We start from the raw sequence: 24,259 nt of genomic DNA on the forward strand, positions 1-24,259 counted from the left end.
ATCTTAGCTCCTGTCAGACAGCACAGCCTTCTGTTCTCTGGATCAGCTCCGGTGACAGGCCTGTCTATTCTTAGTAGGACGTTCCCGGTCACATAGACCTCTCTCTTCCTGGTGTTGGTTCAATTCTCCAGCCTTCCCCCTTGTGTTCTCTCTGGCTGCATGTCTCCCTGCCTTCTGTTCTCACTTGCAATCTTTGGCAAGTCTTCCTCTCTCCTCCTGGGGCTCTGAACTCTGGCTACCTCCATTGACTCTTCTCTTCTTGTGGGTGACTAGCTACTCTTCTCTTCTTCCTTGCCCATCCATTTTCTGTTACTGCCTGCCTCTCCCCTTTATCCAGCTCAGCAAACCTGTTCCTCGGCTCTATTTCTTGTTCGCTAGCCGGTCTTTTCCTATGCCTTGTTTTCATAGTCACATGCTTCCACTGGCTACTCTCCTCATCCAGCAGCCTACATTCACAGCTCTTCAGTTTAGCTTGCATTGAGTCTTGAGTTTTCTCTTCAGCTTCCTCTCGCCTTCCTTCCATCATCTGCTCAAATCCTCTTTGAAACTCAACCATGGCTTCTAAAAGCATCTCCAAACCTCTGATCCACTCTTCAATCAAATCTAGCAGGCATAAAAAGGAAGCAGCTTTCAGGTACCCTCTTCAGAATGATATAAATCCTGCAGCTTCCACATCACTCATCTTCATTATCTCTTCCATTCCTTGGGTCCCTACCATGGCTGCTTCTGTAGCTGTCATAGCCTTCTCTCCTCAGCACCAGTCAAAACAACAAGCACACACACGCACACCCACCCCTTCCCGCAAACTCCTCTTACAAGCTCCCTCTCAAACTTCCCTGTTGTCAGCTCTGTTTTTTGGCTTCTGTGTTGCTGCTCATGTGCCGCTGGCTGCTTGGCTGCCTTTATAGGGTCCCTAATCAGGGATGCCTCGCCCCCTAATCAGGGCTCAGCTTTCATCAAAGGCTCTGCTTCTCTCACAACACACTGCCCACTACCAGACTGCAAACTGAAAAAACATCCCTCTCTATTGCTAAAACCAGTTGCTGTGTATTGGTGCTGATCTATGGTTTTAATTTTCCTAGTAGAGACAAGGCCCAAGGGAAGATTTAACCAGCAGCAAATGCATTTGTTACAAAGATGAGGTTAGCATCTAGCAACATTTCAAACAGAACGAAAGCATCACTAAGACCAAAAACAGCCAGGAACAGGTGGGGATTTTTCTGGCAGGGAGACTTGAAAACGCCTAGTATTTTTGCATACTGTCTGTTCTACAAGTGTTTATCCAGTCCTAATTTTCTATGACCCAGGTGATGGGGCTCCCAACCTTCCCCCTAGGAAGATGATTCCACGGCCTCATAGGTCTCACTGTCAGGAAGTTTTTCTGGATATTGAGCCTAATCTTTTCTTTCATTAAATTTCATCCTGTTTCTCCTAGTTATTTCCCAGGGCTCTAAGGGAGACACCAGAGAAGAGCTGGAGGAGAGGACAGAAGGTGAGCCACCAGGGGAATGGCGAAGGGAAAAGGGAGGAGCAGCAGCACTCACCAATGGATGGAGAAAAGAGACAGGATGAGAGGATAGGCTGTGGAAATAAGACATGATGTCATAAATATAAAGGGAAGGGTAACCACCTTTCTCTTTATAGTGCTATAAAATCCCTCCTGGCCAGAGGTAAAACCCTTTCACCTGTATAGGGTTAAGAAGCCAGGATAACCTCACTGGCACCTGACCAAAATGACCAATGAGGAGACAAGATACTTTCAAAGCTGGAGGGGGGAGGAACAAAGGGTCTGTCTGTCTGTGTGATGCTTTTGCTAGGAACAGAACAGGAATGGAGTATTAGAACTTGTTAGTAAGTAATTTAGCTAGAAATGCATTAGATTTCCTTTTGTTTAAATGGCTAGGAAATAAGCTGTGCTGAATGGCATGTATATTCCTGTTTTGGTGTCTTTTTGTAACTAAAGGTTTTGCCTGGAGGGATTCTCTATGTTTTGAATCTGATTACCCTGTAAGGTATTTACCATCCTGATTTTACAGAGGTGATTCTTTTACTTTTTCTTTCATTAAAATTCTTCTTTTAAGATCCTGATTGCTTTTTCATTGTCCTTAAGATCCAAGGGTTTGGGTCTGTGTTCACCTATGCAAATTGGTGAGGATTTTTATCAAGCCTTCCCCAGGAAAGGGGGTGTAGTGCTTGGGGGGATATTTTGGGGGGAAGACGTCTCCAAGTGGGCTCTTTCCCTGTTCTTTGTTTAACACGCTTGGTGGTGGCAGCAGGGGGTTCAAGGAGAAGGCAAAGTTTGTCCCTTGAGAAAGTTTTTAACCTAAGCTGGTAAGAATAAGCTTAGGGGGTCTTTCATGCAGGTTCCCACATCTGTACCCCAGAGTTCAGAGTGGGGAAAGAACCTTGACACATGAGTAGTTTGTTTTCCCCCATACTCTGTCCCTTGGTAAAGCTCTCCATATGGCTATTCTTAGGGTAGGTACAAGCACTTCCTGGGCCATCTACAGACTCATTTGACTGGAGCCCTCCACCTCTGATTAGTGAGACTGGCTCAGGGAGTGCAGAGTGGAGTGAGTAAGACTCGCTGGGGTGAAGTATCACAGAACTGTAATATCTGCTGCACAGTGCTCAGGTGTCTAGTCACTCCCTCCTTATATAGTCTGCTCATGGTTGGAACAGCCATCAGAGAGATCCAATTAAAGACCCTGTGTCTGAATTGGCCCTGAATGTAAATCCCTGCACGGTTACAGATCTGAGACTTTCCTCTAACTGCACTTAACTTAACTTACCAGGTCTAATAAAGAGTAACTCTGAGTGCAAACACCAAAATTAAAAAATCAAAATCCACAATTAAAATGTAATACCTTGTGACACCTTCACAAAAGAAAAAGGTAGAAATCAAGTTAATTTCTGGCCTCACAGGTCACCTACCTTTCTTGAAACCCAATGAACAATTCTGGAACCTCGTAACAGAATTAGAACATTTAATCTACAATACGTAACAGCAAACTGCATTTTGCCTTCCTGTTCCCTGTGGTTAGCATTTCCTGCAGTGTTTGAATTTTCATTGGCTTTATTTTTACTGTAGAAAAAGCTTCTTGGGGCATCTTCATCATTTTGAAAGGAGACTATATAACTATTAAGAATACAGAAACATCAAAAAAGTCTTTAAGAATCTGAGAGTTTTAATGCGGTTTCCTTTCTAGGATCTTCAGGTATGGAGAATGAACCCAAGAATTTAGGAGGCACTGTATTCTCAGAAAAAGAAAATGTTGAAGGTACTATCTCCTCCTTAATATGTTACTACAATTGTGTACCAGATAATGCTGGCCCTTTGAGGGTAGGCCCAACCCAGTGTGATGGCTTCCCCATCCCAGGGTGCCACCTGGAACTGGGGTACCACTGAACCCCCTGACCCACCACACTGGGCTTCTCTCACACTGTACTCCTGTGACCAGCTGCAAAGCCCTCCAGCCTGAACTTTCCCCAGCATACATGCAGGTAGGGACACATCCAGCTGTAGTTACATTCAGGCTCTCTGACCAGCCCCTGTATAGGAAGGCTACAGTTAGGGCAACTCCCAGCTCCTCAGGCATGCACCCCCTCTGGAGTATAAACCCAAAATTTTACTGTCTTGCACTGCACAGGGAACTGTACAGCGTAAGCTCATAAAATTCAGCCCCTCACTCAATGTGGAGAGGAATACACAAAAGCCTTTTGCCCCTGAGCTAAGATTCCCATACATCCTGTCATAAAGGGAAGGGAAAACCCCTTTAAAATCACTCCTGGCCAGAGGAAAAATCCTCTCCCCTGTAAAGGGTTAAGAAGCTAAAGGTAACCTCGCTGGCACCTGACCAAAATGACCAATGGGGAGACAAGATACTTTCAAAAGCTGGGAGGAGGGAGAAAAACAAAGGGTCTGTGTCTGTCTGTATGATGCTTTTGCTGGGGACAGAACAGGAATGGTGTCTTAGAACTTAGTAAGTAAGCTAGCTAGGTATGTGTTAGATTATGATTTCTTGAAATGGCTGAGAAAAGAGCTGTGCTGAATAGAATGAATATTCCTGTCTGTGTGTCTTTTTTGTATCTTAAGGTTTTGCCTAGTGGGATTCTCTATGTTTTGAATCTAATTACCCTGTAAGGTATCTACCATTGTGATTTTACAGAGGTGATTCCTTTTTACTTCTATTAAAAGTCTTCTTGTAAGAAAACTGAATGCTTTTTCATTGTCCTAAGATCCAAGGGTTTGGGTCTGTGTTCACCTGTGCAAATTGGTGAGGATTTTTACCAAACCTTCCCCAGGAAGTGGGGTGCAAGGGTTGGGAGGATTTTGGGGGGAAAGATGTGTCCAAACTATGTTTTCTCAGGAACCCAGATAAAGTTTGGTGGTGGCAGTGGAAGTCCAAGGGCAAAAGGGTAAAATAGTTTGTACCTTGGGGAAGTTTTAACCTAAGCTGGTAAAAGTAAGCTTAGGAGGTTTTCATGTAGGTCCCCACATCTGTACCCTAGAGTTCAGAATGGGGAAGGAACCTTGACACACCCACTCCAACTCCCTGGTTTAGATAAACCAAAAACAAGTTTATTAACCACAAAAGATAGGTTTTAAGTGAGTATAAGGGATAGCAAACAGATCAAAGCAGGTTACCTAGCAAATAAACTAAACACACAAACTAAACTTCTTATACTAAATATACTGGATATGAATTAGCAGATTCTCACCCTAAGAGATGATACAAGCAGGCTGAAGATTCTTAAGGGGCAAGCTGCACTTGCTTTACATCTTAGAACCTCCCAGGTGTTTCCTTCACAGGCTAGAAATCCCTTTAGCCTGGGTCCTGCACTTCCCCCAGTTCAGTCTTTGTTTTTGGGTGTTTCCAAGACTCTTCTTGTGTGGGGAGTGAAGAACCCTTATGATGTCACTCCCCATCTTATATAGCTTTTTCATATGGCAGGACAGTAGCGGATTTAGAGTTAGTGGAGCCCTGTGCTCAGCTTCGTTTTTGCCCCCCCCCCCCCCCCCCCCGGGACCCAGCCAAGAAAAAGAACATTCTCTCTTATCTCCCCCCCCCTCCCCCCCCCCCACTGTTCATTATTTTCATTTTCTTCCTATTTCTTATAGGAGGACAATGAAGAACAAAAGAAAGTGAGGTACCTTGATTGTTTTGTAGTCTAACTTATTTTTCCACAGACCACTTGAAAATTGCTGAGGGCCTCAATGGATCACTTAATGATCTTTCCAAATATTGTTTGTACCATTAGCTAACTATTGTAAAGTGCTTTGGATAAGAGTGCTTATTAAAAAAAATGTAAAAAAGTTGGGGTGCAGGGTCTGGCCAGGAGTTAGGATGTGGGAGGGGGCTCAGAGCTGGGGCAGGGGGTTGGGGTGTTGAGCGCTTACCTGGGGCAGCTCCCGTTTGGTGCAAGGGGTGCAGGTGGGGATGTGGGGTGGGGGTGAAGGAGCTCCTGTTTGGTGCTCAGGGTGAGAGTGGGATGTGGGGAGGTGCAGGAGTCAGGGCTGGGGTTGTGTGAGGAGGTGCAGGAGTCAGGGAGGGCAGGCGGCTGGGCGGAGTCAGGGGGTGCAGGAGTCAGGGAGGGCAGGGAGCTGGGTGTGTGTCGGGGGTGCAGGAGTCAAGGAGGGCTGAGTGTGTGTCAGGGGGTGCAGGGGTCAGGGAGGTCAGGGGGCTCTATGTGTGTGAAGGGGGTGAATAAATTGGGGCTGGGGGCGTATATGTAGAGGGAGCACAGGGGCCCCGCCTCTGCTCCGTCCTGCCCAGATTCTACCCCTTCACCAAGTCCCTGCCCCCAAGTGCGCTGCAGCCCTGCTCCTCCCCCTCCCTCCCGGAGCATCCTGAGTGCTGGCAAACAGCTGTTTGGAGGCAGGGGAAGTGCTGGGAGGGTCAGGGAGGAGAGAGGATGTGGCACGCTCGGGGAGGGGGGAGCTTGGCTGCCAGTGGGGGCGGGCAGAGCCTGCAGCAGGAGCCAGCAGGACCAAGCTTCTGCCCCTGCAGCTGCCCAGCCCTGGGGCCCCCTGTCGTTGGGGGGTCCTGTGCCAGGACACCCTGTGTTTTATGGTAAATCCTCCTCTGGGTGAGGGGCAAGAGCACAGCAGGGCATAGGTGGGGAGGATTGGTTCCCAGCTGGAGCAAGGCAGGGGCTGGGGGGCAAAAGCACAGCGGGGCAGGAGCTAGGGTTGGTCCCTGGAGCAAGGGAGGGGCCAGGGGTAAACCGCAAGCGCAGCAGAGCTGGGGAGGGGGTAAACAGGATCCCACACACACACCTACCCACATAGAGCGGGTACCTACTTTCTCCCTGGTTCTAGCCCCCCACCCTTCCTCTGCTGCAGAGCAGCTGAGCGGCAAGCAGGGACTCCATCCCCTCCACTCCACTCCGGGCGGTTGGTTGACAGCCCCTGGCTTTGGGGTTCCTGAGCCCAGGGGAGCCTGAAGCGGCAGACTGTCCATCACTGGCAACCCGGAGGAGCGGCAAGGCATGTGGAGTGGAGACGAAAGGAGCCCTCAGCTGGACAGCTGAGAGGAGAAGCGAGTGGGTGGGAGCAGGGGGAGGAGAACCCCAGGGTCCAGGTCGTCCGGGGAAGGGGCTGGAGAGGAGATCCAGCACTGCGGCTGCTGGGCTGTAGCAAAGGTGGAGTGCCGGGCCCGGGGGGGCCCCTGCTGTGCATGGGCCCAGTGCCATGGTGCCTTTGGCACCATTATAAATCCAGTACTGCCCCCCACCAGTGACAGCAGTCTGCCTGCCACTGTGTTCCTAGCGCCGGGCAGAACAGGAGCATTCCAATGATTTGTTCTTTGTTCCCCAAAGAGAGCAGCACACTCAGGTGTCGGATACTTCCCAGAGCTTTGAAAGGGGAGGGACGCATGCCTGCAGGGCAGCAGAAATCAAAACACTGAACAGAGCGATCAGGGCAGGCATTGTGGGATACTGGCGGAAGCCAGTTCTGTCCACAAAACAAACAGCAGTGTCTACACTGGCTCTTTGTCAACACTGGCTCTTTGTCAACAATAAAGGGAGTGGGAAAGAAAAAACTCTCTCTCAGGGTGGAAGTTTTTTGTTGCTGAAACAAAGCGTTTTTCCCAGCAAAAGTCGCATTGCAGTGTGAACGCTCTCACTGTTTGGTCGCCAAAAGGCAGTTTTTGGTGACAAAACTTAGTAGTGTAGACAAGGCCTGAGCCTTGCTGGGGTGAAGTATCATGGAACTGTTGCAGCTGGAGGAGACTCCTAGAGGTGGAGGTGGGTTCGATCCCCTCAGTGCTGCTGGGAGCGTGCCAGCCAGGGGCTCCTAGCTGCAAGTCACAGTCAGTAGAGGATTAACACATGGACCCATGCCCAGAGGCCCTGGCCAATTTGAAAAATGGGTGCCCTGAGCCTTGGAAGGAGCCACAGGGTGGAAGCCCTGAGCCCCAGCAGGAGCTGCAGATGGGGCAGCAGCCCCAAGCCTGGGGATTCTCAGCTAGATATTGCCCCACCTTTCTAGCCTGTGGGGTCTGATCTGGTAGCATTCTCAGAGTATGCCTGCTGGTTCAAACCTTGCACAAAAGACAGCCCAGGGCAACCAGATTGGTGATCTTTTGAGCTGGATGGAATATGCATCCCCCAGAATACTCAATAGCCTTTTGGTTAGGGCAATCGCCTGTGATGTGGGAGGCCCCTTTTCAAAAACCCAGTCTGGCTGATTTGAAGGAGGGACTTGAACTTGGATCTCCCACACTCCAGCAGGCTATTGGCTATAATGGGGTGGGGTCTCTCAGCGAATGACCTAGTTTAGGAGCCTAACTTCAGGACAGGGTTTACAGCTGAGAATCCTGAGCAGATATAGGCATCTCTCTCTGGCCCAGAGTTAAGTATCTAATTATCTTTGAGGGGCAGGGCTTAGGTCCCACCTTTTCCATCAGTATTTCATTTTGGTTCCTCGCTCAGCATGCTGGCTTCTGTGAATCCCATTTCTAGGTGTCTACTCTCCCCATGCATTATATAGGGAGCCTGCGATTCTAGCTCGGGGCTGAGGAGTCTAGTGGGCAGCAGGGCACTTAAAAATTATGTGTTGCAATGCTGAGAGTTGCAATGCCTAAAGTCCCTTTGTGGATAACACGCACTGAACAGTGAATTACCATACCCTACACACATATACATCTATTGGGGTTGGACTAGATGACCTCCTGAGGTCCCTTCCTTCCCTAATCGTCTATGATTCTATGATTTAGCCCCCCACTGTCTGTAGTTGGAATGGCCATCAGAGATACACAATTAAGGACTCTCTGCCACTGCAGACCACAAATCCCCTGCATACTTACAGAGCTGAGGCTCTCCACTGACACTCCTCTGACTAACTGCATCTTAACATGACTCTGAAGTTTCAGACCTAGCAAGGAGTAACAGTGAGTGCAAAGACCAACAAACTAAAAACCAGAATCCAACAATAAAATATAATGCCATGTGACACCTTCTCTAAAAAAACAGATACAAATCAAGTTAATTTCTGGCCTCACAGGTGACCCATCTGCCTTGAGAGAAAACCCAGTTAACAACGTGAGAACCTCTCTACAATTTTACCCCTTCTCCTTGCACCCCTGTCCCCACATTTGCTTCTTGATTGGACTGATGTCCCAATAAAATCAACTAACCAACTAATCAATTTGGGGCTTTTCCTCTCCTTCAATAAATACATTCTGCTCCTCTCAGTAGCTCCTAATACTGTAACTCCTATCATTGCTCCTAGTGAAAATGAGCAGACAGTTACCACTCTGCTTTCTCATGCCCTACTCCCACCTGGGAAAAATAAAGAGCTGAGAAATCCATGTAACCTGCTCCCCACCTCCCTGTCACAGGCCTCCCTGCCACTCTTTTCACTGCTCACTCACCTCACTGTGTCATGGGCCTACTGCTTCCTGGTCACAGGTCCCTACCAGGAAAGTGACACCTTGGACAATTCCTCATTCACTCTACCTCGTCTTGCTCCAATTTGGGCCCCGCATGCTGCTCCTGAGGTGGGGATGGAGCTTTGCACTGGGGCTGTACCTGCACTCACATTCTAGGATTACTCTTGATTCTGTGCCAAGAGGATGGAAAAGGCAGCGTGTATGCATTTTCTGACCTCAGCAACGCTCTATACTTTCAATGGAGAGAGGAGCTCTTTTAGGGCCTGTCTACACTGGAGCTCAAAGTGTCATTTCCAGCTTGGGCAGACATACCCGCGCTAGCTTTGATCAAGCGAGCACACTAAGGGTAGATGCTAGCTGCAGTGGTGTGGGCTAACTTCCTGAGTATGTACACAGGATCTCAGATGGGATTGTACTCGGGCATCCCACGACCCCTGCCACTGTGGCTACACTTGTATTTTTATCACACTAAATCAAACAAAGCTAGCATGCCTACGTCTATTCCAGCTTGAAATTACACCTCCAGCTCCAGTCTGCATGTACCAATAAGGGATGAGGGCAACCAGTCCCACCAGCACCTCCCTCCAGAGACTGCACTCTACCGTGATGCTGTAAAGAAGATGGGGGGAGCACTGCCAGACTCTCCTTACTCCCCTTTCCGACGCCTCACTGTTCCCTCATATGGCTGCTGGAGAGAAGGGAAAAAAGAACAGTATATGCTGTAAAGCAGTGGTTCTCAACCAGGGGTCTGGGGCCCCCTAGGGGGCCTTGAGCAGGTTTCAGGGGGGCCTCCAAGCAGGGCCAGCATTAGACTCGCTGGGGCCCAGGGCAGAAAGCTGAAGCCCCACCACATGGGGCTGAAGCCCAGCTCCCTGAGCCCTGCCACCCGGGGCTGAAGCTGGAGCCTGCGCAATATAACTTCGTGGGGGTCCCTGTGGTGTGGGGCCCCAGGCAATTGCCCTGCTTGCTACCCCCTAATGCTGCCCCCAGCTTTTATATGCAGAAAACCAGTTATTGTGGCAGAGATGGGCTGTGGTGTTTTTATAGCATGTTGAGGAGGACCTCAGAAAGAAAAAGGTTGAGAACCCCTGCTGTAAAGGTTAGTTAAAGAAATAGAAGAGGGGGATTAGTTTATTAGCTTTAACTCCATTAGCCCCTAATTACTAGCCACCAATGGAATTTTCCTTTTAAATTATTAAGATTTAACATCATTAACTCCATCTCTAAAAATGTTCTGTCTGGGAATATCTAACTTCCGAAAGTCGTGAGAATCCTATTTTCATTTTGTTTTACAGAGAAAAATAAAGCTTTTCAAGGACTCCTTTCTCAGTTAAACCTGCAGGAATACCAAAGCACAAAACTCAGGCTGCAGCATGTCCTGGAAATTGGCTCAGAAAGTATAGAAAACTGGACTCCTCAGATGTTAGGGGATTTACCGTGGCATTTCCTGAGGAAACTAATGACTCTGAATGGGACAGCCAGAAACACAAGCCTTGTGCATAGGGCATATGATGATGAAGGAGGCAGTGAGGAGGCACAGATTGCAGGTGGAGATGTTTTTAGTTTTAGTGACCCTGACATCAGAGAGTCTCTACATCCCCTCGATGTTCTCTGTGCCATTCTGCTTTGCTCAGACAGTTTCCTACAGCAGGAGATCCTGTCCAAAATGTCCATGTGCCAGTTTGCCCTCCCTCTGCTGCTACCTCCCATCAACACCCCCAAGTGCACCCTACTGCTGTGGGCCATGAGGGACATTGTGAGGAAGTGGAGGCCGCACTCCCTGGCACAGAGCAGAGGGTTCAGAGAGGAGAGCCTGGTGCTCACATCAATGTCAACCGTTTCCTTTGTGCGGATTGGGAACTGCAGCTTCTCCAAGTCCAAACTCCTCAATGAGGTTCTCAGCCCCTCCCAGCAGCACCACGATTTCTTTATCCATCGGGACATGGAGTCTGGGAACTTCCCTCAGAAAATCGCAGATGGGCTGGTTGAGATTTCCTGGTATTTCCCTGCTGGGAGGGAGAATTCAGATCTTTTCCCAGAACCCGTTGCAGCTACAAATCTGCGTGGAGACATTGAATCTCACTGGCTGCAGTTCAGCTTTTTAACAGTGGTCTCCTCAGCAGTGTTCATAGTTACTGAGAGCATCAATGAGAGACAATACAGGCTGTTATCATCCCTGCAGGGATCAGCCACTAAATACTACTTCATCCTCAACTGCAAGAATGGAAATCCCAAGGAAACATTGGGATTCCTTAATAAGTTGGCTCCAGTGCTGAATCTGAGCAAATCACAACTGCTGAAGAAAGACAGCACCACAAATAATGCAGGATTTGTTCAAAAACTGAAATGTGCAATAAAAAGCATAACAAGTTCACCTCCCAAGAGAATTAATTTGGAAGCCATGGCTGTGACTGCACGTGAACTAGGAATCCAGGTAGATGAGGACTGTAAGGAATGCCAGAGTGCAAGCAAGCGGGCGAGAGAAATCACTGTGGAAATAAAAGATGTGGTAAAGTACAAGAGTGAAATGCTGAGACTGCAGGGGGATCTCTGGGAAAAATTGGCTAAAGTGGAAAAAGAACTGTGCAGAATGAGAAGGCAAGGGGAGACTGCCACTGAAGACTATAAATGTCAACTGAGAGAGAAACGGTTGGAATTACGTAGACAGCAGAATCAATGTGACCTTACTGATGGATTGATTAAATTTATTAATGGAATAGAACAATTGCCTTCAATGGAGAAACATTACTTCCTGAAATGGATGAAGTTTAGCCTGGATCACATTGCTCGAGATAATCTTTTTAAACTACGGGATCAATATAAAGGGAAAAGTAAAATGGCAGGAGATGACCCACCAGCACTAACTATGCTGGATAAATTAATATCTACCACTTCCTTAGGGGTTGAGCATTTCATGCGTGAGTTGGGGCAATTCTATGAAGCTGAATGCTCAATGGTTAAAGAAGGAGACAAGGCAGAATGCCAAAGACATTTCATCCATCTCCCAGGCATAGCAGCTGACCTGATGCTGGAAGGGTTTCCTATGGAACTGATAGATGGAGATTCATCCAACATCCCATTGCAGTGGGTGACAGATGTTCTGACTGAGCTCCATGACAAGCTGGGGGGAAGGTCCAGAATGCTGGTTCTGACGGTGCTGGGAGTACAGAGCACTGGGAAATCCACCCTCCTCAACACCATGTTCGGCCTGCAGTTTGCAGTGAGCAGTGGCCGATGTACACGAGGAGCCTTCATGTCACTCATTAAAGTGGCAGAGAACTTTCAGCAGGACCTGGGCTGTGATTTCATCCTGGTGATAGACACAGAAGGCTTGAAAGCCCCTGAACTGGCCCTGCTGGAGGATAGTTATCAACATGACAATGAGCTGGCCACACTGGTGATTGGACTGAGTGACATAACCATCGTTAACATGGCCATGGAGAATGCCACTGAAATGAAGGATATTCTGCAAATTGTGGTCCATGCCTTTCTCAGAATGGAGGAAATAGGGCAAAAAGCCAACTGCCAATTTGTGCATCAGAACGTCAGTGATGTGTCTGCACATGAAGAAAACATGAGGGACAGGAAACACCTCCTAGAGCAGCTGAATGAAATGACCAAAGCTGCAGCTAGGATGGAAAAACAATGTAAAAAAGTGAAATTTTCATGTATTATGGACTATGATGCGGAGAAACACAACTGGTACATCCCTGGGCTGTGGCATGGAGTCCCTCCCATGGCTCCAGTGAACATGGGATACAGTGAGAGGGTATGTGAGCTAAAGAAATACCTGCTTGATTTTATAAAGAAACAGTCACATAATAGAGCCCCTAAGGACATTCCCCAGTTTGTCAAATGGGTGGAGAGCCTGTGGAATGCTGTAAAACATGAGAACTTCATCTTCAGTTTCAGAAACAGCCTTGTAGTTGAAGCCTATAACCAGCTGTCTATGAAGTATTCTGAGTGGGAGTGGCATTTCCGCAAAGAGATACATCTCTGGGTATCTGAAAAGGAAACTGTCATTCAGAATCAGACATCAGAGAAACTACAGGCTAGTGCCTTATCCATGTTGAAAAATGAGGCACAGGAAAAACTGCAGCATGAGAAACAAAAAGTTTTGGATAATTTACAAGATTATTTTGAAAGTGGAGTTTCGAATCTGCACCTGATAGAAAAGTACAGAGAAGATTTTATCAGGAGTGCAAACAGCCTCAAAAATGAACTTGAGAGCTACTTTGAGCACAAGTGCGAGGTAGCAATTCGAATTCGAAAAGGCCAGCACAAGACAGAAAACATCCAGACCTCATACATGCAGATAATTGAAGGGAAAGTTGACAGGGTCTTGGATGAATGTAGGAATAAAAAACATAAACTAGAGCATGAGGAACTGAAATCAGAATTTGAAAACATGTGGAGAGAAACACTGTCAGAGTTGAAGTTCAGCAGCTTACAGAAACGTGAAGTTTATCGAGAGATGGAATCCCAGTTGAGAAAGGACCTGGCAAATCGAGGAGTGCCGTCAGGCAGAAGCTACAGGAATCAGGTAGTTTGTTGTTTTATGGAATTGACAATTTCAGAATGAAAACGAGTACATAGATACAGCATGGATCAAAACTATGAAACAACTGTTGTTCATAAGGGAATGTGAAACAGCTGTTCACACAGAAGAATTTGCTAAATCCTTAATATATGAGGGTAAAAGATACTCGGAAGAAAAGGTAAATTCCAAAGTGGACTACGATGAAATCCATTGCAGAGAATTGCTGAACATGATCAACGAGAGGCTCCAACAGGAGGATGTTAAAAAACTTGGCATTACTGCTTGCTTTGAAGTTGACCTGAAAATTCATATTTTGGGGAGGCAGCTTGGAGATTTCAGAAGATGCATGAAGATTTTATCAAACAAAATGATCCTCAGTGTCGTCTAGAGAAGCTGAAACCTCAGTATTTCTCCACCTTTACTGACCTGTATTTGGAAAAAGATGAGAACCAAACAAGAGCCAGGGATTTCTGTTATCAGTGTCTCAAACCTGCCTTTGTGGATTATATCAACAAAAGGCTAGGAATAGAGATAGTAGATGACATTCTCAACAAGGCAGAGTCCATTGAATATGGCAGCCGGACCTTTTTCCAGTTCACTGTACAGAAAAAGCTTCTGGAGGAGATGAACTTTGATAACTATGTGAAATATATTAAAAACTACGAAGAATTTGTCAAAACCTGGATTCAGAGACGGATGATGGATCATTACAGGGAGACTAAGCGTCTGGGAGAGTTGGAGAAAAAGATTCTATCTACAATAGTAAAGAAAGTGAGGGAAGTTCTGGAAAGCTCCAAAAATGAAAAAAATACCACAGTCTTAGCATTTTTAAACAACTTTTGTGAAGCGCTGCAGCAAGACCTAGTCATTTCCAAGGACAACTTACTTGGGATACAGTTTAAAAACACAGCAAAAACAGGCCAGTTTTGTGCTAATATTCAAACTTTTCTTCTGGATCTGGAACAAGAAATCTTACTCCAATTTGGTGGTTTGGATATTCAGACGAAACTCTCCAATCTGTCATTAAAACCCAGGATGAGATCTTCAAGCGAGTGTTTGGCTGTGGGAAGCAGTGTCCATTTTGTAAAGTCCCCTGTGAAGCAGGAGGCAGTGACCACAAGGAGCATTTTGCATCTGTGCATCGGCCACAAGGATTATGCGGTTACAGGCATCTTGATACACAAAAACTTGTCTATGATATATGCTCTTCTGAAGTGGTTTCTGAGAACTCATTCCAAAATTCAGACACAAAAGGGAAATGTCATCCCTACAAAAAATATCGCGTCTATTACCCAGACTGGCGCATTCAGCCAGATCCCAGCATTGAGGTTTCTGATTACTGGAAGTTTATTTTTCAGAAGTTCAATCACCAGTTAGCTAACAGTTATAATGCTAACCCAGCAGATCTCCCAAGAGACTGGGGAAAAATAACTGAAACTCGGGCACAGGAAGGCCTAAAAGAAGTCTTTAACATGAAATAAAAACATGGTGAGAGCCTGTTGAAATGGAATATACATATGTTTAAATATTTGAAACTTTCCTTAATTTTAAAAAATGGCATGTTAAAAATATTCTGTATTGTATTTTTTAAGTCTCAGAACCTCATGTTCACTTCACAGCGTCTAAGTAGAGCTGACAGGTTTCTGATTTTTCATGTCACATAACAACTTACGATACGATTACAGAGTGACTGCTATACAATTACTGCTAGGAACATAAGAACTGCCACACTTGACCAGAGCAGAGTGGACCATTTAGTCTACTATCCTGTCTCCGAGAGTGGTCAATACCAGATACTCCATAAGAAGATTCAAGGAACCCTGAATGGACAATTGTGGAACAGAAGTTTCTTCCTAACAAATTATTAGATTTCAAGGGAGGCCAGCAGCAACCACAATAATAGTCTGCTAGTCTGGTTTTCAGCATAACACCTGGCCAGAGAATTCCGTCCAATAATTCCTGCTGTGGAAGAAATTATTAATCCATAATTGGTAAGAAGCAGCTCATTATGAAACCAAGTAATTTGTGGTTGAACTAAGAAGAGCAGATATTTTAGAAGGAAACCCCAAATAATGATGAATTTACCAATGCACTTCGGAAGCTGTTCCAGGTCAGTTACTCTGACTCTAAAAGCTGAATTTTATTTTCAATTAAAAATAAATTTAACTTCAATTTCCAGACATTGGATCTTGTTCTACATTTGTTTGCTAAAAGAAAAGGAGGACTTGTGGCACCTTAGAGATTAACCAATTTATTTGAGCATAAGCTTTCGTGAGCTACAGCTCACTTCATCAGATTATGCTCAAATAAATGGTTAGTCTCCAAGGTGCCACAAGGACTCCTTTTCTTTTTGCGAATACAGACTAACACGGCTGCTACTCTGAAACCTGTCATTTGTTTGCTAGACTCAAGAGGCCTCTACTATCTGTTATTTTCTTCTTTAGTAGTTACAGATCATGATCAACCTTCTCTTTTGTTAAGTAAATGCATTGAGCTCCAAGTCTCTTGGTATAAAGCAGGCTTTTTCAAACCTTGAATCATTCTTGCAGATCTTTTCTGAAACCTCTCCAATCTCTCCAATCACACTTTTTCTTAAACGATGGACACCAGAACTGGACACAATGTCCCAGTAACGGTCTCACCATTGGCATATACAGAAGTAATATCTCCCTAATCCTCCTTGATACTTCTTCGTTTATACATCTCAGCATAGGCGCCAACCCTCCTCTGCCCCCTGCCCCCACTCCATGCCTTTCCTGAGGCCTCACCTCTACCCTGCCTCTTCCCACCCCTGCCCGCCCCCATCCCACTGCCTTCCCCAAAGTTCCCGCCTCAACTCCCATGGCGTCAGCACCTTATGCATCCAGGATCACGTTAGACCTTCCCCAGACCCCAAGTTCAGCCACTTACTGTCTTAGAGTGTGTCAAAGACTGATAACAAGTTAAGGGAATGGGATGTGAAAATGGAATAAAAATTGGGGAAAAGATACTTTTTATCTGTTATGGAATGTTGGGGTGGTGTGGACATAGTTCCCACAGTCAATAGAAGGTCTCTTCTGAGTTGCTGGAACAGTCCCCAAGAAATGCAGCTAAACCTTAGCCCCAGTGGAAGATTTTCTACAGTTAAAGAGGAAATAAGAGGATTAAATAAAAGAAAAATAGAGACATTGATTGACATGTGTAGAGATAAAAATCATCAATAATAGCATTTCCGGCCCAAACTCTCTGCAGTCACCCCAGTCCAGGACCCCCTCTGCTCTCCCTGCCCATGTCCTTTCTCAACTGCTGGCCTGAGAAAGTGGCTCCCTCTAGCGTCCTCAGGGCAACACCCCTCCCTCTTCCATCCTCTCTGGCTATTGCTATCTCTGTCCCTGATATTTTAGTAAAAAGAAAAGGAGGACTTGTGGCACCTTAGAGACTAACAAATTTATTTGAGCATAAGCTTTTGTTAGCTTCATGCATCCGATGAAGTGAGCTGTAGCTCACGAAAGCTTATGCTCAAATAAATTTGTCAGTCTCTAAGGTGCCACAAGTCCTCCTTTTCTTTTTGCGAATATAGACTAACACGGCTGCTACTCTGAAACCTTATATTTTAGTGTCACTCTCTTTTCCGTGTCTTTTGCCAGGGGCCACCCCTCGTGCTCATCTGCACCAAATAGCCCCTGCCATCGCACAGCCCAGTAATCATCTTTCCCTGGAGCCTCACCACAATGCCCCCTCCCAAAAAACAGAACCATTGGCAAATCCCCATATGTTCCTTGGCCCCATTCTCCTGGGTGGTTAATAAATACCCTGGACAGCACTTAGTGCCTTGTGGACACCCTGACTCCCTGCAGTGAATGAGCCCCTGCCTGAACCCATGGAGGACACCCCAGCTCTCACCCTGGGCTCCTGCAGCACCAGAGCAGAGCTGTCCCTACAGAGTAAATGAGACCCTGCGGGGTTGGGACTCAGTCCTCCCCACCCTGAGCCTTGCTCCCCTTTATCCCAGTCTCTTCTACTCTGGGGGACTTTCCTGGTCAGTAGCATGAGTGTTACTGAGACACAGATGGGGGTGTATGACCCAGGGACTTCTTGGTGCCAACTGGCAGAGGACACAGGGGTGCATTTGGATTTCAGGGATCCCCTAGGCCTGATATCTACATACTAGTTCACCAAAGAGTATCATACCACATCTCTACTGAAAGCCTGTGCCACACTGGTCATCTTAATCATTGCAAAATGTATGTACAGATAACATGTAAGGAGTTATGTATATAGACTGAAAATCATGTTCTTTAATTTTATGACTTGGGACTGGTGAGAAAAGGTGAAAAACAGGTTTCTTTCAGACAAGAGATGTTTATCGGTTTATCTACATGTTCGCTGAGTACTGTATGGTTCACAATGGGCAACCATTTACAATCTGAGCAAAATGTTAATCAAGTGCTCGCAGAGTGTCATGGACAGGAAAAGACAAGCAGCGGGAATTATCCTCCAAGTGCACACGATGGAGTTTTGGACGATAACTGTAGATAAAGAGACAAACTCTGCATCTTCCCACTGAGGAGACAAGAGGACTGCGTGCTTGTCTCATGAATAGAAGATCACAGCCACACCGGGCTGGAAGGATTTGGGGCAAGGTTTTGCTCTTATGACAGGACAATGTCCTATTAATCAAGTTGAGGGTCGACTATGCATGTCATGATTTTATTTTATATGTAACCCTTTATTTCTAATATTTCTACTTCTTATCATTTGAATCCCTGTGTTAAATAAACATACTTGCTTTCTGTGTGAACAAGTCTGAGTGCGGAGTATTCAATGGAGCTGTGTAGTGTGGTGTAACTGATAAGATGCAGTTTGGGAACACCAGGTCTGGTGGTTCAGGGGCTGGACACTCCAGAGAGATGCTCGAGGGTTGGTGTGTGCTTGTCACTCATCTATACCGAGAGAGCAAGACCTGAAGAGGCCTAGAGGGGAGTGCTTGTGTTGGGGAGTGACCCCCTGGCATGCACCGACAAGGCTTCCTCACACGGAGGGCAGGTGGTAGCGAAGTGTCTCACAGCCCTGGGTATCCCTGGGAGGCATCACAGGGGAAGGGAATGGGACTGACCTAAACTCCCTGGTCTATTGCCACCTCCAGTGGCTGCAATGTCCCCCCACCCTGGAGCAGGTAGCAATCCAGTCCTTTCATGGATGCTTGTTCGCCGGTTGCCCCCTTTGTCCTGTCAGCCGAGAACTGCTCCGCCTGAGGGGGATGGGGCAGCAGCTCCCCTGGGGCAGGGAATCAACAGGGGGCTGAGGCTGCAAAGCAAACAGCCCTGTCCTGAGAGCTCGCTGCCCAGGGCAGAGGGGCCCAGATGGGGTTGATGGGGGAGTGGCAGCTGCCAGGGCCTGAGAAGTGCCACCCCATGAAAACCCCTTCACTAAATTCCCTCACTGATGCTGAGCTGCTCCTTCCCCCTGTACATCTTCCTCCCTCCTCTTGACTCCCCCACATCTGCTGCCTTCTGAACTCTCTTCTCCACTCTGATCCCTCCCAACATCCCACAGGGCCCTTCCCCTCAACTCCATGAATCCTGCCCCTTTCCTTCCCAACAACCTTCTCTCAAATCTGCTTCTCTCCACCCTCTGGAATTCCCCCTTCCCTACCCATGTAAACTGTGCCCTCCCCTACCATGGCCCTCTCCTAAATCCCCCCCCATTCTTTACCCCTCCCCCTGAACTCCCTGCCCCTTTGTCCCCCCTGCTCCCCATTGTATTGGTTTAATTGTCCCCTGATTCATCACTGAGACTGGAAGACAACAGAGACTGTGCAAGGGAGGGTAGCTTCTCCTCAGCTCCCTCGCTGGCTTATGATGAAAATGGCTCAGTAGACTGTGACCCTTGCCTCTAGAGAGAGAAGGGTTACGTGGAGGGTCACAGTGAGCCTCTGAGGCTCGTGAAATCCTCCAGGAAATGCGGGACCCATGGAGGCAAGGACAGAGCTTTGTCACAAACAGTATAACTGCATCCACGCTAACGGTTGCACCAATTTAACTCTATCAGTAAAAAATTACTCCTTAAGTGACACAGTTAAATTGGTACAAATACTGTACGGAGACCAGGCTTCACAAAACCTATTTCTTGCAGCTTAGGAAAAACCATTTTTTTTAATTATTGCAGTTGGCTGATGCTATCAAATCACATGCACTAGTGATAAACACTCAGTTATACTCAAACGCAAAGAGTTAATTAAAATTCTCTGAAGAGACCCTGATAATGTCTTAGATGAGTTATTTGCACAGTTTGTTATCACAAGGGAGGAGTACAGCAGCATGAATCAAACAGAAGATACAGTGAGCAAAATTAGAAAATTATTAATTCAAACAAACAAAAGTAAAGAGAATCCACTTGTCAGCAATTTCTGGAGTGTTTAGCACTCTTGTTTCCAGCTACGGAATCTGGATTTACAACCTTCAGGACATGGTAAGTCGTATCTCTTTCTCACTTTATTTTTCACAGGAAAATAGCACAACAGCTGTTACACTGAGTTCGGGCATATTTCCAGTTACAGATGTAATGTTTTGGACAATAATGCCCAAAGGCTTTAACTTCATTAAGTAGATGCAGATATTCCAGCAAGACCCCTGCTTCATTTGACGTTTAGATTGGATGGAACTCAGGTGCAGTTCAGAAGATCCAGCTGTACAATTTCAAGAAGCCAGACTGTGATGTCCTGAGAGTACAAAAATATCTTTAACTGAAAGGAGTTCCATTTTTATTTTGCATTATCAAAGAGATACATCTACTATCCCTAATATCTCTGTTACCCTGCCAGGATAGCTGGCTAGTTTCCAGTTATTATCATGATAGCAGTGAGCCTGCAAGGAGGGATTTGAACGTGAAGAATTAATTGGCATTGCAGGCAAGCTCAGAAAGGGTGTTTCACGTGTAGGGAAAAAACACAGAAATGTCTGCCGGAGAAGTGGACAAATCCTGTGTCTAGGATGGCATCACTGGGTGTGTCCACGCTAAGAAGAAAGGTGTCTTCTTACAATTTAGATAAACTGGTGCAACTTTTGAATACTGTGAAGTACTGTCAAGTCCTCATTATGAGCCAAGGGCACTCAGGTTGTTTCTGCAGGGGCTGGCTAAGAGTCCAGCAGCCAGGGTTCACGTTAGCTATATAGAGCATTGTGTGCATCCAGGCTACAAGGAGTAGCCTGGTCTGGTACACAGAGATTCTTGTTCTTTGTTGGGCTTCTTGCAAGGCTCTTCAGTTACTTACTCAGCTTTTCACTGCATCACCTACAGTGCCCCTTCACATAACGGAACTCTAGGAATCCAAGCCGATTGTTCAGTATAACCAGGGGTTCATTATAGCAAAAGAGGCGGGGTAGTGGGGCCACTGTGGGAGCTCACAGCTTCTCCTGCCCTGGGGCTGGACAGACTCTTTCTGTCCCTGGCCATGGCCCCAGGACTGCAAGGACTCTGGATCTCTGGTCCCTAGATCCCATCTCGAGGGTGTTATAGCAAGAGTGTACTATAGTAGATTCTAAAGGACACTTCATTGACTCCAGCAAGCTCATAACTCAGGCTTAAGAACTTCAGAATGGCAATACTGGGTCAGACAATAATCATGGACCATCTAGTCCAATATATCTTGTCTTCTGACAGTGGCCAGTGCTAGATGCTTCAGAGGGAATGAGCAGAACAGGGCAATTTTTGAATGATCCATCCCCTGTCAACCACTCCATCTTCTGGCAATTAGAGGATTTGGGCCACCTGGAGGATGGGGTTGTGCCCTGACCATCTTGGCTCAAAGCTCTTGATGGACCTATCCTCTATGAACTTATCTAATTCTTTTTTTATACTTTTGGCCTTCACAACATCCCTGGCAATGAGTTTCACACATTGACTGGGCTTCTGTACTCCTTCCCCTGTCCCCCAAAATACAAAATCAATTTAAAAATAGATATATAAGAACCTTCTGGTTCTGCTGTGCTCCTAGCTTTGGGCACATCTGAGTTGGCACCAGTGCAGATCCAAGAGCCACCTATACAGGAAAAAACTGGAATCTTTGGTCCCTTATTGGCATCTCTAGTCCCTTGCTGGCATCTAGGGTCCCTTGCTGATCTGCTCTGGCATCTCAGGTTCCTCATTGTTCTTTACTCTTCTCTCCTTTCTGGGTTGAGCCTCATTCTGAGCAGCTGCTCTTCCTTCTGGCTGGAGGAGGAGCTGTGGGGTTCCAGAATGGCTGAAGGCAGACGACAACAGACATTCTTACGCTCCTGAAGCAACAGTTCTTTGGTCCTTCTCCTCCTGACTCTCACTGTAGGGATGGGAAAAGGACTCAAGTGGTGTCCGTGGCTCTCTCAGGTGGAGGTATCACTCAACCATTTTACAAATAAGGTAAAGGAGAGGTCTCACAAGGTGCCTTCAGGTGAAGTGTCTCTAATATACAGATCCAAGTCTCACCCACTTAGCCATGCTGCCTTTCAGAATGCATGTGCCAAATATGTTTGCTTGGCTATGCTGTCCATAACCACCACTTCAACCACTAGAATACACGCTTCTGTCAGTGCTGGGAATAGATCCAGGCTTCCTGATTCCCATCATTTCACAGTCACCTATCAAATAGCTCCATTGTGCTAGGTGATGTACATACACCGAATAAGAGACAGGCTCTCCCCCAACAAGTTTACAGTTTAAGCAAACTTGATTACACTCATTTGACAGATGGGAAACTGAATCAAAGAGATTAAGTGACTTGCTGAAGGTCATGCAGAAAGTCTGTGCGAAAGCGAGCAATTAAACCCAGATTTCCTGAGTCCCAGTCCAGATACTTAATCACAGGATCAGCTGTCCTCTGTTGCTCACACTCTAATGCAAAATCTTGACTGCAATCCAAGTGCTGTTAAGGTAGAATAATGTTATACATGCATGGACTGTGCAACTGTTAGATGTGCCAATTTCTTCCTACAAGGGAGAATAAAGTAGGCGTTAAAGTTTGCATTAGAGTGTGAGATTTGTGAGATGTTGGGTTGCATCCTGCTTTCAGTAACTGTTGGAGATGGAGTGTTGCAGTGTGTTATCAACGGTGCTGCCGATGATGCAAAGGTGGAAATGAATACTGGAGACTTTCCCCTTTCCATGCTTTAAAGGTTTTGTCTCTTGCAGAATTAACTATTGTTAAACAAAGTTTTCATTTGTGTTAATATATATTAGAAAAAAAACGGCTATGTAGCTAAATGGTCAGGCAGGTGAATGAAGAAAATTATTCCTTAAATAACAATACTTTTTTTCTCTTCTGGCATTCTTATTAGGTCATTTAAACCCAGAGCAAGAGTCAAAGACTCTGTGAGCCCCAGAGCCAGGGGAAAAAGATGATTTAAAACCAGAGAAGGAGTCAGACACTCAGCTAACCTGGGAGCCAAAAAGGAAGATGGTGTGATGCTGCAGGCTTAGACCAACTCTAGGCCTACATATCAACTGAGAGTCTGTCAGACTTGATGCTGGTGGAACGTTATTAAAATTTTGTGAAAATTCCACTAAAATATGCAGTGTTTGGACTTTCCGAAATGCTGGTGAATGGATGAGTCCAATGCTCATATGCTAATTCTGCATTTCTCATGTTACAAGTAACGTCTGTACATGGATGTTACATAACTCTCACATGGCTGGGACACGTCCCAGGAGAGTAAGAGCCACCGACCCTTGCTGAAACTGTGGCTGTGCGACAGAGTTTACGGCGGTGCAGCTGCAACATTGCAAGTGCAGGCTCTAACCCATTGGGCGAGAGCTCTCCTGTCAACTTAATTATTCCAACTACTGCGAGCCACGGTAGCTATGTCACTGGAGAAGCTCTCCTGCGGATACAGCATTGTTCACGCTGGTGCTTGGGTCAGTGTAACTCACATCGCTTGGGGGAGGGGGTGGCTTATTCACACCCCTGAGCAATATAACTTATGCCGACCTAAGATGTATGTGTACATGGGCTGAGTTTCGCCCATAGCAACAGCTACAGCCTTTAGGGGAGAGAGTGGTCCATTGATACGCATTAAAAAGCAAAGCGTCTAGAGGAATCACCTTGATTCTCAATACAGTAGGAAGAAACCAGTTTACAAGAGAATGGAGAAGGGGAAATTCCAACCCAGAGATGAGTCAGGGATGACCTCACGAAAGAATTACCTTATGGACCCCCCCCCACCACCACCACCTTTTGCATCTGTGAGCCCTGGGGCCAGAAAAATCACATGGCAGGGGGTTTTGGAGATTGAAGTGAAAGCCTTCTGAAGTATTGGAATGCATTATCGACAGTATTGTAGGAACTGTGATGATGGCAAGGAATGCCAACTTTTCCCTTTACTTCTCACATCCATGCGTTTAAAGACAATTGGGCGGCACAGATGTCACAGAGCAGAAGCTGAAAACAATGGAATTGTACAGAATGAAATATACATACAAAAGAATACAATTTGCTAGCCAAAATTGTTACTGTTGATAATGATGGGAAAGGAACCCAGTATAATTCAGGACTGGATCCCCAGGAGCACCAAGCACTGCTATGGACCACCTAGATGGGGAGCTTAGGTAGCTTTCTGCTACCCTGATCCTGGGAGCTATTACAGGCTGAATCATCCCCTCTGTCCTAGGTTAAAACAGCCTCTGCACTGCTCTAACTTGTGCTGGTGAAAAACAGCTCCCAAGGAGCCAGCCGCTCCACTGGTCAAGACAGCTGCAGCACATCACGTGCCCACCCTGTAATAGCCCCTACACCGAGACAAGGAAGGGTTATGCCAGCTGAGAGTCTGGCTCCAGTCTTGCCAATACCAACTGTTCAAAATCATATCAGGAC

The 24,259-nt window shown here is 46.4% G+C and overlaps 1 protein-coding gene across 1 annotated transcript in view; it reads left to right on the forward strand.

The window, feature by feature from the left end:
- The window catches only part of LOC144267143 (interferon-induced very large GTPase 1-like), a 30,065-nt gene extending 14,062 nt beyond the window's left edge, over nucleotides 1–16,003 (forward strand). The window contains 7 exon segments of the mRNA XM_077820860.1: nucleotides 1,436–1,492; nucleotides 3,210–3,281; nucleotides 10,193–13,411; nucleotides 13,414–13,479; nucleotides 13,482–13,754; nucleotides 13,757–14,467; nucleotides 14,470–16,003. Of these exon segments, the coding sequence (XP_077676986.1) occupies nucleotides 1,436–1,492; nucleotides 3,210–3,281; nucleotides 10,193–13,411; nucleotides 13,414–13,479; nucleotides 13,482–13,754; nucleotides 13,757–14,467; nucleotides 14,470–14,918 (4,847 nt within the window). The 3' untranslated portion in view covers nucleotides 14,919–16,003.
- The last annotated feature ends 8,256 nt before the right edge of the window (nucleotides 16,004–24,259 follow it).

The sequence above is a fragment of the Eretmochelys imbricata genome, chromosome 6 (assembly GCF_965152235.1).
Source record: "Eretmochelys imbricata isolate rEreImb1 chromosome 6, rEreImb1.hap1, whole genome shotgun sequence".
Lineage (NCBI taxonomy): Eukaryota > Metazoa > Chordata > Testudines > Cheloniidae > Eretmochelys > Eretmochelys imbricata.